The following is a 14924-nucleotide window of genomic DNA, read 5'->3' as shown; positions in this document are numbered from 1 at the left end:
GAGTGGGAGCTCTGTGGCGTTTCTACTATTATATGTGGATGACATATTGCTGATTGGAAACAACGTAGAGTTTTTGGAGAGCATAAAGGATTACTTGAATAAAAGTTTCTCTATGAAGGACCTAGGAGAAGCTGCTTACATTCTAGGCATTAAGATCTATAGGGATAGATCAAAAAGCCTGATAGGACTTTCACAAAGCACATACCTTGATAAAGTTTTGAAGAGGTTCAAAATGGAACAGTCCAAGAAAGGGTTCTTGCCAGTTTTACAAGGTACGAGATTGAGTAAGACTCAGTGCCCAGCAACTGATGAAGATAGAGAGCATATGCGCTCCGTCCCCTATGCTTCAGCCATAGGTTCTATCATGTATGCAATGTTGTGCACTAGACCGGATATTAGCCTGGCCATAAGTATGGCAGGTAGGTTTCAGAGTAAACCAGGAGTGGATCACTGGACAACGGTCAAGAATATCCTGAAGTACCTGAAAAGGACTAAGGAGATGTTTCTCGTGTATGGAGGTGACAAAGAGCTCGCCGTAAAAGGTTACGTCGATGCAAGCTTTGACACAGATCCGGACGACTCTAAGTCGCAAACCGGATACGTATTTATTCTTAATGGGGGTGCGGTAAGCTGGTGCAGTTCCAAGCAAAGCGTCGTAGCAGATTCTACATGTGAAGCGGAGTACATGGCTGCCTCGGAGGCGGCTAGGGAGGGTGTCTGGATGAAGTAGTTCATGACGGATCTTGGAGTGGTGCCAAGCGCACTGAATCCAATAACCTTGTTCTGTGACAACACGGGTGCCATTGCCTTGGCAAAGGAACCACGGTTTCACAAGAAGTCCAGACACATCAAACGACGCTTCAACCTCATCCGCGACTACGTCGAAGCAGAGGACGTAAATATATGCAAAGTGCACAAGGATCTGAATGTAGCAGACCCGCTGACTAAACCTCTTCCACGGCCAAAGCATGATCAACACCAGAACTGTATGGGTGTTAGATTTATTACAATGTAAATTCGCATGATTATGTGAGGGCTAGATTATTGACTCTAGTGCAAGTGGGAGACTGTTGGAATTATGCCCTAGAGGCAATAATAAATATAGTTATTATTATAATTCCTGTATCAAGATAATCGTTTATTATCCATGCTATAATTGTATTGAATGAAGACTCATTTACATGTGTGGATACATAGACAAAACACTGTCCCTAGCAAGCCTCTAGTTGGCTAGCCAGTTGATCAAAGATAGTCATTGTCTTCTGATTATGAACAAGGTGTTGTTGCTTGATAACTGGATCACGTCATTAGGAGAATCACGTGATGGACTAGACCCAAACTAATAGACGTAGCATGTTGATCGTGTCATTTTGTTGCTACTGTTTTCTGCGTGTCAAGTATTTGTTCCTATGACCATGAGATCATATAACTCACTGACACCGGAGGAATACTTTGTGTGTATCAAACGTCGCAACGTAACTGGGTGACTATAAAGATGCTCTACAGGTATCTTCGAAGGTGTTAGTTGAGTTAGTATGGATCAAGACTGGGATTTGTCACTCTGTGTGACGGAGAGGTATCTCGGGGCCCACTCGGTAATACAACATCACACACAAGCCTTGCAAGCAATGTGACTTAGTGTAAGTTGCGGGATCTTGTATTACGGAACGAGTAAAGAGACTTGCCGGTAAACGAGATTGAAATAGGTATGGGGATACTGACGATCAAATCTCGGGCAAGTAACATACCGAAGGACAAAGGGAATGACATACGGGATTATATGAATCCTTGACACTGAGGTTCAAACGATAAGTTCTTCGTAGAATATGTAGTATCCAATATGGGCATCCAGGTCCCGCTATTGGATATTGACCGAGGAGTCTCTCGGGTCATGTCTACATAGTTCTCGAACCCGCAGGGTCTGCACACTTAAGGTTCGACGTTGTTTTATGCGCATTTGAGTTATATGGTTGGTTACCGAATGTTGTTCGGAGTCCCGGATGAGATCATGGACGTCACGAGGGTTTACGGAATGGTCCGGAAACGAAGATTGATATATAGGATGACCTCATTTGATTACCGGAAGGTTTTCGGAGTTACCGGGAATGTATCGGGAATGACGAATGGGTTCCGGGAGTTCACCGGGAGGGGGCAACCCACCCCGGGGAAGCCCATAGGCCTTGAGGGTGGTGCACCAGCCCTTATTGGGCTGGTGGGACAGCCCAAAAAGGGCCCTATGCGCATTGGAAGAAAAATCAAAGAGAAAAAAAAGAGGAGGTGGGAAGGGAAGGAAGGACTCCCACCCACCAAACCAAGTCCAACTCGGTTTGGGGGGGGGGGGGGAGACCTTCCCCCCTTGGCTTGGCTGACCCCCTTGGGGCTCCTTGAGCCCCAAGGCAAGGTCCCCTCTCTCCCACCTATATATACGGAGGTTTTAGGGCTGATTTGAGACGACTTTTCCACGGCAGCCCGACCACATACCTCCACGGTTTTTCCTCTAGATCGCGTTTCTGCGGAGCTCGGGCGGAGCCCTACTGAGACAAGGTCATCACCAACCTCCGGAGCGCCGTCACGTTGCCGGAGAACTCTTCTACCTCTCCATCTCTCTTGCTGGATCAAGAAGGCCGAGATCATCGTCGAGCTGTACGTGTGCCGAACGCGGAGGTGCCGTCCGTTCGGTACTAGATCGTGGGACTGATCGCGGGATTGTTCGCGGGGCGGATCGAGGGACGTGAGGACGTTCCACTACATCAACCGCGTTCACTAACGCTTCTGCTGTACGGTCTACAAGGGTACGTAGATCACTCATCCCCTCTCGTAGATGGACATCACCATGATAGGTCTTCGTGCGCGTAGGAAATTTTTTGTTTCCCATGCGACGTTCTCCAACACATACAACTTGCAAGATTGGATTTGAAACACAAATATATTGTCGAAAACATAAACGGTTTAGATATGAAATCATGGCACTCCGACCCTAGTGACAAACATTAAGCATAACAAAGTCATAACAACATCAATCTCACAACATAGTGGATACTAGGGATCAAACCCTAACAAAACTAACTCGATTACATGATCGATCTCATCCAACCCGTACACCGACCAGCGAGCCTACAAAGAGATTACTAACTCCCGGTGAGGAGCATCATGGAATTGGTGATGAAGAGAGGTTGGTGATGATGAAGACCAGAGATTCCCCTCTCCGGAGCCCCAAGTGGACCCTAGATCTGGCCTCCCGATGAAGAACAGGAGGTGCGGCGGCTCCATCTCATGAAACACGCTAATTCTCCCTCTCTGGTTTTTTTCTCCACGAATGTGATTTTATAGGCTTGGAATTAGGGTCATATGGGCCACCAGGGGCCCACACAACACCAGGGCGCGCCCAGGGGGGCGACCAGGTGTTGTGTGTGCACCCCGGTGCCCCTCTTCGGTTGTTATTTGCTCCAATATTCCTTATTAGTTCCATAAAAATTCCTTGGAAAGTTTCATATCATTTGGAGAACTTTGATTTGTGCACAAAAAACAACACCATGGCAATTCTACTAAAAACATCGTCAGTCCAGGTTAGTTCCATTCAAATTATGCAAGTTAGAGCCCAAAACAAGAGCAAAAGTGTTTGGGAAAGTAGATACGACGGAGATGTATCAACTCCCCCAAGCTTAACTCATTGCTTGTCCTCAAGCAATTTAGTTGGGAAACTGACAGTGACAAAGAAAGACTTTTACAAACTCGTTTTGTTCTTGTGCTTATGATTGCACTCAAATAGCATCCAAGTTTTCAGCAAAGATTATAACTAACCATATCCATGATAAATATTAGAAATCATATTCATTCATATACATGGCATAATCAACTAGCGAGCAATAATAAAGTATCTCAAGTGCCAACACTTCGTCAAAAAAATCATGATGCAATATGACAATGATGGTATCTCGCTAGCCCTTTCTGAGACCGCAAAACATAAATGCAGAGCACCTGCAAAGTTCAAGCAACGACTAAACATTGTAATTCATGGCAACAAAGATCCAGTCATGATACACTCAACGATTAACCACACACAATGCATGAGAATGACAATAGTGCTCTCCAGTCTGGTGCTTATTTGAGAAGGTTATGACTCAACAATAAAAGTAAACAGATAGGCCCTTCGCAGAGGGAAGCATGGATTTGCAGGGGTGCCAGAGCTCAAAGTTTTAAAACAGAGATAAAATTTAATTTTGGGTGGCATGCCCTTCCTGTCAACATTACGACCGAGATCTTTCAATATCTTCCATGCTAAACAATTTAGTGGCGGTTCCCGAGCAAAAAAAGTAAAGTTTGTTTTCTCTTCACCTTATCATAGTCCCAGGCAGATTTGGAAATCGTTTGCCCTTCATTCCACTTATGGTTAATAAGAGTTTGTTAAATAATTGCAAGTTTGTTTGGAACTGGGAATCCCGATTATCGCCCTTTTCTCGTGCGATGACAAGTGAATAAACATTCATTTGAGAATACCCACTTAGCATAGAAGATATCGATTTCCCCCTGTCGCTCCATGAGCGGTCCAGGCACACAAAACAGATGTTTGTTTGAATAGTTTAGAGGTGACACATGCAAATTTACTTGGGACAACAGAGTAATACCACATATAGGTAGATATAGTGGACTCATGTGGAACAACTTAGGCTCAAGGATTTTGATGCACATGCAGAATTCCTGCTTAGTACAGGTGGAGGCTAGCAATAAGGTTGGGAAGCGACCACCTAGAGAGCGAATATGGTCATGAACATAAAATATGCATAATCAACACTGAGTACTAGCATGAGTAGGATATGAGCACCATGAACATAAATCTCATAGAGGCTATGTTGGTTTTGATTCAACTACATGCATAAACATGTGTCAAGTCAAGCCACTTGAAACATTAAGAGGAGGATACAATACCATCATACCACATCACAATAATTTTAACTACATGTTGACAACCAAGGTAAATCATTATCAACCCTCTAGCTACTTAAGAATGGCATGAACAACTATAATCTCTAATTGTCATCACAAACATGTTCGATCATAATAGGCTGAATCATGGACACCAATCTAAGCATATTCATAAAGACAAGAATAGATTGAGTTCATACCCGATTTTCTTCACCACGGTCACTCCACCAAATCATCGTCATTATTGCCTTTCATTTGCACAACCAAAATGGTATGAAAATAATAGTAGTGCAAGGGTGCCATGGACTAAGATGAAATCTGCAACAATTTATTCAAAGGAGAATACAAGGTAAAGTAGGCTCTATGACAGACAATCAATAATGCATAAGAGAGCCACTCAATATTTTCATCGTGGTCTTCTCCTTATAATAACTCAACCAAAAGAAAAGAAAAGAAGTTCAGAGAAACACACTAAAATATTTTTGGAGTTTTTGGTTTTTTCTTGAAGAAGGTAAATTGAGGAAAGAAAAGCAAAAACAAGAAAAACTATTTAAACGGAAAGCTCCGAACAAGCAAAAAAAAAAACATGGAAATCTTTTTGGGTTTTTGATTTTTTAAGGCTACCACTAAATAAACTCGAAAGCAAAAACCAAAAAGAAGCTAACTAATATTTTTTTTTGGGTTTTGTAGAAGTTTTTCGAACACACAAAAAGGAGGCGAGAAAAATAAAACTAGCATGGATAATACAATAAAAAAGTATGAGCACCGACAATTAGAATGAAATGTGTGAGCATGAATGAAATGTCGGTGGGACATACGTACTCCTCAAGCTTAGGCTTTTGGCTTGGTTTACTGCCATCCGAAGAATCCATCTGGTCCCGACACGAACTCCTCACGAGGTGGGATTTAAGCATCCCAACCCTGTGGGTCCTGCGCGGCTGCGTCCAACACCGCTCCGTAAGCAACGATGTCTTCTGGCATAAGAATATATCCGTTCGTGGCATGAACATCAAACAAAGCAGGAGCAGGCAGCGGGATAATATCCATAGTATCCTCATTATAAACCAAGTTATACCGGATGCGATGAAAGTCATTCGTAACAGAAACAAAGTGATCGTGCCTCGTGGACTCAAAGTCTAAATGAACCTTAGGTATTGGGGAAAGGGAAGTTGTTGATGATGCTTTGACCCCACACGACCCCACGAGTCTGCGTTGGTGAGGGCGTCGCAGTAGCACCGCGGTAGCCGGTGAGCACCCTCGCGCTCGCTCCATCCCTCCCCTCTCCATGGGCGGTCCCCAAAATCTAGATTAGTGCTCCGGCTGATCCGATCCACATTACTCCGCAGACGGCTGATTATTGGAGCGGCGGCAGCGGGCGGGCGACCTGCGGCGGCAGCGGAGGGCGACCTGCGGCGTCGACGCCGTACATCTGTAAGCAACATCGCGCTCGCTGTCTTCCCTCTCGGTCGCATCGCCTCAAAACCTGCCCCGCATCCTGTCGGCTGATCCAATTCGCGTCGCTTTGCAGGACTGGACCACCTGCGCGCGGCAGCCGTCGACACGAGGAAGCACTCGCGGGTGTCGAGAAGCTCGAGATGAGCGAACACCAGGTAACGTTCTCCATTCCGACGACTAACTCTGTCATCTCGTGATACGGCAATTCTCACCTGCACGAATTTAGCGAATTGATTATTCTACCCATTTTGTTTGTTTAGTCATCTGAACGGGACCCAAATCAGGACGTCATGAAGTTATCGACGGGTTTAGAGGCTCTCGAGGTTTAGTTTTTGGCAATTTGTAGATATTGGTATTTCATTGCTAATTGGAGCTGACAGTTTTTTTTTTTTTTTTTTGAAACGAGGCAAAAGCTTTGCCTTATATTGATAAAGAAGGAGCAAGAACAACAGCAAGGTGGGGATGGCTTAGGCCATCCCAAAGGAAAAGGAAAAAAACAAAAACAACAAACAGATCAGCCCACAAGATCCGCCAGGTTTTTTGCTCCCGCTAGAATCCAATCTTTTGCTACCTCTCTTATCTTGTGCATGACCACCACCGGCAGAGAGGATTTCTTGTTGAAGACTCTCTCATTTCTTTCCTTCCAGATTTCCCAGGTGATGAGCATGATAGCCGTTTTTAGACCTTTGGGAGAGGAAGAGGGCGACCTAGTTAAGGCCTGCCAGTAGTCCACCACCTTGGGGCGACCAGAGCCCATGCTAAGCAGTAATTCCGGGCAGGAGAGCCAGGATGCCGCCGCGGACCAGATCCTCTTGGAGTAACGGCATTCAAAGAGCATGTGTCTCGCCGTCTCAGGGGAGCACCGGCATAGCTGGCAGGAGGGCTGGTGTGGCCATCCACGTTTGGCCAGGCGATCCGCGGTCCAGAGGCGATTTTGGACGGCGAGCCAAGCGAAGAAGCGGCATTTGGGAGGCGCCCACGTTTTCCAGACAATCGAGCCGAAGGAGCAAGGCAGCGCGGTCATGAACTGCGCCTTATAGGCGGAGCTCGCAGAGTAGCATCCATTTGGGGAGAGGGTCCAGATGATGGAATCTTCTATATCTGGGGAGAGCTGGATATCTGAGATGAGATCCCATAGCTGGACGAACTGGCCAAAGTGCTCTGCCGTGAAGGCCTCCACCGCAATATCCGCTACCCAGGTATGGTCAGTAAGGGCATCATGGACCGTTCGGTTTTTCCTCCTCGAAGCTTTGAAGATCAGAGGTGCCATATCTTTCGGTGGCTTGCCGTCAAGCCATGAGGAAGACCAAAAGGAGGCCTTCTTGCCATCCCCGATAGTAACACGAGTCGCGGCGTTGAAGAGCTGTCTATCTGAGGCATCGTTAGGAGTTTCAAAACCTACCCAAGGTTTTTCAGGAGCCTTCCATTCGTCCCAAAGCCAGCGAAGTCTAAGGGCGCGGGAGAACCTTTCCAAATCTAGGATCCCCAATCCACCAAGCTCCTTAGGGCGGCAGACCTTTTGCCAGTTGACCTTGCATTTCCCACCGCTGACAGATTCCTTGCAGTCCCATAGCATACCGCGACAGATCTTGGCCATAGCCCTTAGGAAGCCTTTATCCACTTTGATAGCGGTCAGGAGGAAGATCGGCATGGAAGAAAGGACAGATTTCACATAAGTGCAGCACCCCGCCCGATTTAGGAATCTTCCTTTCAGAGGGTTCAACCTTGACGCAGCTTTATCAATGTATGGCTGAAGGTCGGTCCTTCTGAGTCTACCAAGCGACAAGGGCAACCCCAAATACTTGAGAGGGAACTGGGTGATAGCCGCCGAGAAGTTTGCCAGAACTGCGGTGAGGTCAACATCGGAGCAGCGAATTGGGGCAATAGAGCTCTTAGCCACATTGGTCACCATGCCCGTAACCTCCCCGAAGCCTTGAAGAATATTTGCCAGGCAGGATATATCCTGCACCGAAGGGGCAATGAAGATGGCAGCATCATCAGCGTAAAGAGAGATCCGAGGATGTTGTGAACCTCCAGGACTTTCGCTCATCAGACCAGACGCAGTTGCTTTATCCAGAATTTGTTGCAGCGGGTCGATGGCGATATCGAAAAGCAGGGGGGATAGCGGGTCTCCTTGGCGAAGTCCTCGGCCGTGAGCAATGTCCTTACCGGGGATACCGTTAAGGATTACTCTAGACGTGGCCGAGGAGAAGAGGCTGGATAGCAGAGCACGCCATCTAGGAGGAAAGCCGAGACGGCGCAGAAGGTCGAGTAGATAGTCCCAGCGAACTGTGTCGAAAGCTTTGGCAATGTCCAGCTTTATGAGGAGAGCCGGAGTTTTGCTGCGATGGAGACTGCGAGCGGTGTTTCTGACATACATAAAGTTGTCATGTATGGTTCTTGTTTTGATGAAGGCACTTTGGCAGCGAGAAACAATAGCATCCATCTTCGGACCGAGCCGGCGAGCCATAGCTTTAGCGATAATCTTAGGGACCACGTGGATGAGGCTTATTGGCCTGAAATCCGTGATGGCTTCCGCACCGTCCTTCTTTGGAATGAGGACGATGTTAGCTGTGTTGAGGATGGCGAAATTAGAAGTTGACTGCTCGGAGAAAGAAGTGATGGCCCTCATGAGATCATCTTTGACAATACCCCAGCATGATTGAAAGAAAGCAATGGAAAATCCATCGGGGCCGGGGGCCTTTTCTGAAGGCATATCATCGATCGCCTCCTTAATTTCCAACTCAGAGAAGGGGAGGTCGAGATCTTCCAAAGCATGGGTGCTAGGATCAACGACCATCCAATTGAAGTCTAGCTGCCGGAGGGGAGGGCGACCCAAGGTCTTGGAGAAGTGTTCGAGAATGACGTTCTCCTTATCTTCATGTGTTGCCAGCCAACCATCATTATGTTTGAGCCTTTGGATATGGTTCTTGCGTTTCCTCGAGTTAATCCGCAGATGAAAGAACTTTGTGTTGGCGTCTCCATCGCGAAGATAGTTGATTCTGGAGGCCTGACGTTTTCTAGAGCGTTCCAAGGCCACCAACCCTAGAATCCGTCTTTTAAGGCCAGCACGGAGGGCCCTCTCTTCCGTGGACAGGGGGCGAGAATCCTGGGCGACATCTAACTGGAGAATGACCTCCAGAGCCATGAAGAGCTGAAGCTTGCAGTTAGAGAAGAGACCCCTGCTCCAGGATCGCAAGCTGAGCGCGGTGGTCTTGAGCTTGTGGTTGATTACGTGCACCGGCTGAGTGTGAGAAGAGGGCGCTGACCATGCCTGTAGAACCGTCTCTTGGAAACCCGGCATTTTAGTCCAGAAGGTTTCAAAGCGGAAAGTCGCAGGTTTACGGGGCCCACTCTGGTTGGAAAGGAGGAGGGGGCAGTGGTCCGACAAGGATGACGAAAGAGCGTACAAGACATGGCTTTCGAAAGTCAAATCCCAGGAGCTGACAGTTTGAATGTTCATTTGCTGGTGTATTGATGTTCAATCAAAATGACGGGGATGTTTGTTGGGACATGATGTCAGATTGGGGAAGCATGCCCCAGGTTAGTAAGGCTATTGCAGGTTGCAGGAGGCATTGGTGGGATTTCCAGTAGTTACTACTGATGTAATGTTCTCTCCCGTTTATTTCAGACTTGAAGTAATGAAACAGATGCGCAGGCTACGCAAGGAAATAAGGTATTTTCTGCTACTCTTGATTTTTTTAGTGATATCTGGCAGTCATGTGTTTTGGATACATGAAAATCCAAATAAATATCCATTAATATGTGAATGCATCCTCTGGACGCGGCATGACTAGGATCCTGATTAGTGGATGTTGAATGAAATATGGAAAGTGTAGTTATTTTAACACCAAGGCTTCTTACGGGTATTCATGTTCCATCTCATTACCATTTTTAGATACTTATTTGGCTTTCTTGGGTGCAATCAATGGTACTGGCTGTAGTTTATAAATACGGTAATGAAATTGTGTGGATGGATACTCTCAAGCTATAATTAAAACTTACATTCTGTCTGTTAGCTTGACTCTACTTTTGTGTTTTCATCCATTTGGATTTTCATTATTGACTGATACTAGTCCGTAGTTTACTCTGTTCTTGCAACAATTGGAAGTAAACAGTTTATTTTGCTGTGTAGGAGGTTCCAACAGATGGTCACACGAGAAGTTCCAAATGAGAATTTCAGACCAACATCAGCAAATGGTAAGTTAGTAAGGGAGCTTGTAATACTTAGACCACATTTTCTGTCCGTGAATTATAGAAGAGGAACTCAATTTAAAAACTGATGTTCACGTGCGGCAATTAGACCTGAATAGTTGAATCTATAAGAGTTGCCCTTTTGCATTCCGGCTGAACATTTCTCAGCACCCAGAAACTTTCTAGTTCAAGTGTGCTGCACTGTTCAAACTGAGTTCTAGTTACCTCTCCTATATTATTCTTAAGCTATATGTGGATTATTTAATACTATAATAAATAGCTTATAGATGCTTGTTTTGTTTACGGACTCACAATTCTAAATTGTTTATCAAGTTAATCCAGGTACCTTTAATCATTTCGAAAAACTACTGGCTTACAAGGATCACAGTGCCATTTCAATGGGATAAATAGATTAGTATTTTATGGAAAGGATACTGCAAAATATTGAATGTAAAACAATAACCACTTGACTGGAACCCATAGGGAAACCATTTGGTTACTGCCATCCCTGTGACTCGGTGACGACCAGGATTTTCACTAGACATTTATCCTTATTGCTAACCATCATGTTGCTTTTTTTCTTCTTTTCTTTGGCTTTCTTCTACCTAATAAAAGATAGCGATCTTGTTTCTGATGTTTGTTTTTATTAATTCATAACGTCTGATTTTCTTCACCTTGGCAGGTAAAGTTGAAATCATTGAGATTGAAGAAAATTATGCTCTGGACCATTTGATTAATGAAGTGTCTGAAATTGAGGACCGGCTATACATCATGGACCAACTGGTTAAAGAAATGCCAGATGAGGATGGCGAGGTTTGTTTCTGTCCTTCACTGTCCGTAACACTGCATTATACATACAGTACATATGTAACAGATGGGAACACGGTTCATGATTATATTTTCCTTATCCATAAGATTAAGTGATGAGAACAAAAACTGGACCTGTGGAAGTTCATAAGAATTGGAAAGAGTAGGTTAGTTGATGACATGCTTATTAAACAGCAGATGTCTTAGTGAGGTGTTGGCTGCTTTGTTGCTTATAGATAAGGAAACTAACAAAGATGATGTTCATCACAATCCATGTTAGGCAAATAGGAAACACAATAAAAATGTTACATTCTCATTTACTTGTATGCATGTGAATCACTGTCCCCATGGTATCATTGTATGTTTGCAGGTCTAGGTTCTAGTTCAGACATAGTTGGCCATTTTTAATTATATAGTTTAATTCTTCTACAGGAATTTATGTACTTGAATATGTTTTTCTTTCTCACCAGATGGAGGTTCTTGCCAAGTCAGGCTTTTAGCATGATTACACATCTAAGTTTGTTTTTGCTGTTGTTGTTGTCTATTGTAGTTACTCATGTGCTTGGAGGATATCGAGGCAAATAAATCCCGAATGAACTGGTTGACAGCAATGGTGAAAAGTGTCGAGAATAGCAATAGATATCCTTTTGTATCAGTTCTTTCAGTAGTTTATGAAAATATTACATTTGTGCAATTTGATTTGCTATTGGTTTCTCATATTTCTGTGTTTGTAAGGATTTTTCTTAACTAGAAGCAAGCTGACCGAAGGCTGTACTGAGAACTCCACTTCACTTCCGATAACCTTGGTAATCCCCATTTTACCACCTCTTCCGGATTTTGAGATCAGCCAAAAGCATATACAGGTTCAACCTGGAACTGAAGATAGCAGCAGTGACAGTGATACAAGCAGTGATAGCTGTCCAGAATTTGAACAACTTCAAGACCTCTACTCTTTGGAGGGTCCCTACTGGGAAGCCATGAATGCGCCCACCAAAGCTCTAGCGACTGATGAAGAAGAAGAAGACCTTATGATGGGAGCGTCTGTTCTTCTTGCCAGTGACCAGAAAGCTCAGACCATGATTGCATTGTTTGATGAGCCTGAAGCGTCTAGCAATGTGTTTGGTCAGAAGAGTGGAACGTCTCGAGAGTTCTTGCTAAACCTACCGCTCATGTACGTGTGCAGGGATAAGAGATGTCCAATATGCAAGATTGGATTCTCATCGAAGGATCGGTCTGCTAGACTTCCGTGCCGGCATTATTTTCATGCGTACTGCATTTTGCAATGGTTACTTAAGAGAACCACATGTCCAATGTGCAGGAGAGAGTTTCCAAGGAGGTAAGATTAGTTTTTCTCTAAACTGTTCCAAAATTCTCTTAAATTGCTTTTCCTGCAAGTTGATGGTTACCACATCTGGTTTGCTGTGTTGGTGCTTCTTAGCACTTTCTATAAATGGTAGGAAGTATATTAACATATCTTTGAACATTGATGCTTGCCACCCAAATTGTGAAACAGATGAACAAATGATTTGCTGTCGCCTGTAGAACATATTTTTTTTGGATTCCATGATATGGTAAATTTAGTTTGGCTCTGCAGGAGAGGTATGCAGGCTAACACTACAGGGCATCTTTGATTCAAATATTTTCTTAATGAATTTTAGACAATTGTAATCCTTAGGAATTGTGTCTACATGGGTCGTTTGATTCGTAGGGTTGCAATCCATAGTTTTTTGCTTGATTCTTTTGCAGTAGATTTCAAAGGAAAATATACATATACTCCGACCTCGTGCAAAGAATCCTGTGCTTTCTGGATAGTAAAGATGACATGTCACTCTATTGCTGTGTTTTTCCTATTCTTTTGCTGTTGAAATCCTGTGAATCAAAGCAGCCGTAAGTAATTTTTTTTCCTGGATAGCATACAGTATAGAGTATGCTGCTTGCAATGTATTATTGAGCAAGTTTTTAATGTAAGTTTATTATAATATGCGGACAATAGCCACAGTTTTCATGTTCTTTGACAGGTAAAGTTGAAGAATTCCTAGACTCCTGCAAGATATCCTACTCATCTCTTATGTGATCATCTACAAAAAGGATCCTGCTGCATTCAACCAGAAGGTGGGATTTTCTTTGTGTGTGAGCACTCTCTTTCATCTAGTCATTTTTATGTTTAGTGGATCTTGTAGGTGCTTGGGATATTGGTAGATAATATTTGACCTTTATTAATATTTTATCTCCAAGATATGATTAAGCTCGCAATAAAATGTGCTTCGTTTCTTCATTGTGCTTATATGTGGTATCACATTTATACCTGAGAGCTTGAATAAGTTTTGATGTATGAGATTAATATAAAAAGTCATGGATATGTTTGTTGACCTTCAAGGTTTGTGTTGGGCAATCTGATGAAATATGTCTGATTGCTAGTTTCTTGCCTATGTTATTATGTTTATTGACCTTCAAGCTGTTTTCCCTGCCTGAAATGTTCCTTATTGCTATTTTCTACATGCAGTTGAATTGGGGCAGAAGGTTGCAGTTTGGTACAGTTTCAAAAAGTGTAGAGAGAACCTGCAAACTGAAGCTCTGTGGATCGAGGCTCTTTTTACTGCTAATCTTTGCCTTCGTTCAGTGCGCTCCCCATGTGTTTGTAGACGGAGTAGAGATACTACTTTGTGGGCACGGACTCATTGGTATGCAAATCTCGCCCGTTGTATTGCATCGCAATCGAACCAAAGTAGTTATAATGGCCCCACGGCTAGACTTTTCCGTCCCATGGCATCTACGTATTCCTACAGACGTCTACATGGACTGGCTCAAAGAGACTAGTTCCAGCTTCACCCGCCCGTGACTTGTTAGTTGTTACCATCTATTTGTTTTCTGGCACAAGTTTCGCAGGAAGTAATAGTGTGGGAACAAAAACAATGTAATGTGTCAGTTCTCCTATTGATGCATGTGCCTTGGACTAAGAGCAACTCTAGCAGACCCCGCATTCCGTCGGTCCGCAAAACGCCAAAACGCGTTTGCAGTTCGCGCAAAACCACTTTTACGGGTCGGTGCGGGCTGGCACAGATGCAGATCCCCAAACGGATCCGTAAAAAAGTATATTCGCGAAATATGTTTTTTTACGGGTCGGCTTCTGCGGGTTCTGCTCGGGCTCCATCGCGACGACCCGCAAACAGAAAAACTGCAAATCTTGCATTTGACATAGGGTTTGACAAACAAGTTCAAATTCAAACGACATAAACAGTTTGCGCGCAAATAAAAGCGAAGTTCATTACGCAAAAGAGGGCATGCAAAGGTTTGTGCCCATGTCCGGCAACATCTTGGGGGTCGATCTTCACTCCACGCCATGGAGTCCATATTGAAGTTCATCGGCGCCATCGAATCCACCTCCGTCGCTTGTTCCAACTCCCGTACCGAAATCATCCACATTGGCACCATATGGAGCAGAGAAAACATCACCGGAACTGGAACACGGACCGGCCGAGGCAACCATTCTCCTCTTCAAGATCTCTCTCCTTGCCATATCATGCCATGTTTTGGTGAGGTCGTCC

General features: G+C 44.4%; 1 protein-coding gene across 1 annotated transcript; it reads left to right on the top strand.

The window, feature by feature from the left end:
• The first annotated feature begins 6066 nt into the window (after positions 1–6066).
• On the top strand, positions 6067–12719 carry LOC123398824. Its single transcript, XM_045093272.1, has 10 exons — positions 6067–6354; positions 6452–6533; positions 6639–6701; positions 6785–6913; positions 9902–9921; positions 10010–10054; positions 10514–10578; positions 11255–11385; positions 11930–12028; positions 12138–12719. The coding sequence occupies exons 2-10, from the start codon at positions 6519–6521 to the stop codon at positions 12717–12719; spliced, it is 1149 nt and encodes a 382-aa protein (XP_044949207.1). The 5' UTR covers positions 6067–6354; positions 6452–6518.
• The last annotated feature ends 2205 nt before the right edge of the window (positions 12720–14924 follow it).

Source organism: Hordeum vulgare, chromosome 5H (assembly GCF_904849725.1).
Source record: "Hordeum vulgare subsp. vulgare chromosome 5H, MorexV3_pseudomolecules_assembly, whole genome shotgun sequence".
Classification (NCBI taxonomy): Eukaryota; Viridiplantae; Streptophyta; class Magnoliopsida; order Poales; family Poaceae; genus Hordeum; species Hordeum vulgare.
Note: the sequence above shows the minus strand (reverse complement) of the source record. Positions and strands in the feature narration are given on the sequence as shown.

Excerpts from the sequence above, each read along its gene's own strand:
- LOC123398824 (XM_045093272.1), top strand. Across the intron at positions 6,914-9,901 it reads CAGCCCACAAGATCCGCCAG|ATTGGGGAAGCATGCCCCAG; the intron begins GTTTTTTGCTCC and ends ACATGATGTCAG. Across the intron at positions 9,922-10,009 it reads ATTGGGGAAGCATGCCCCAG|ACTTGAAGTAATGAAACAGA; the intron begins GTTAGTAAGGCT and ends CGTTTATTTCAG.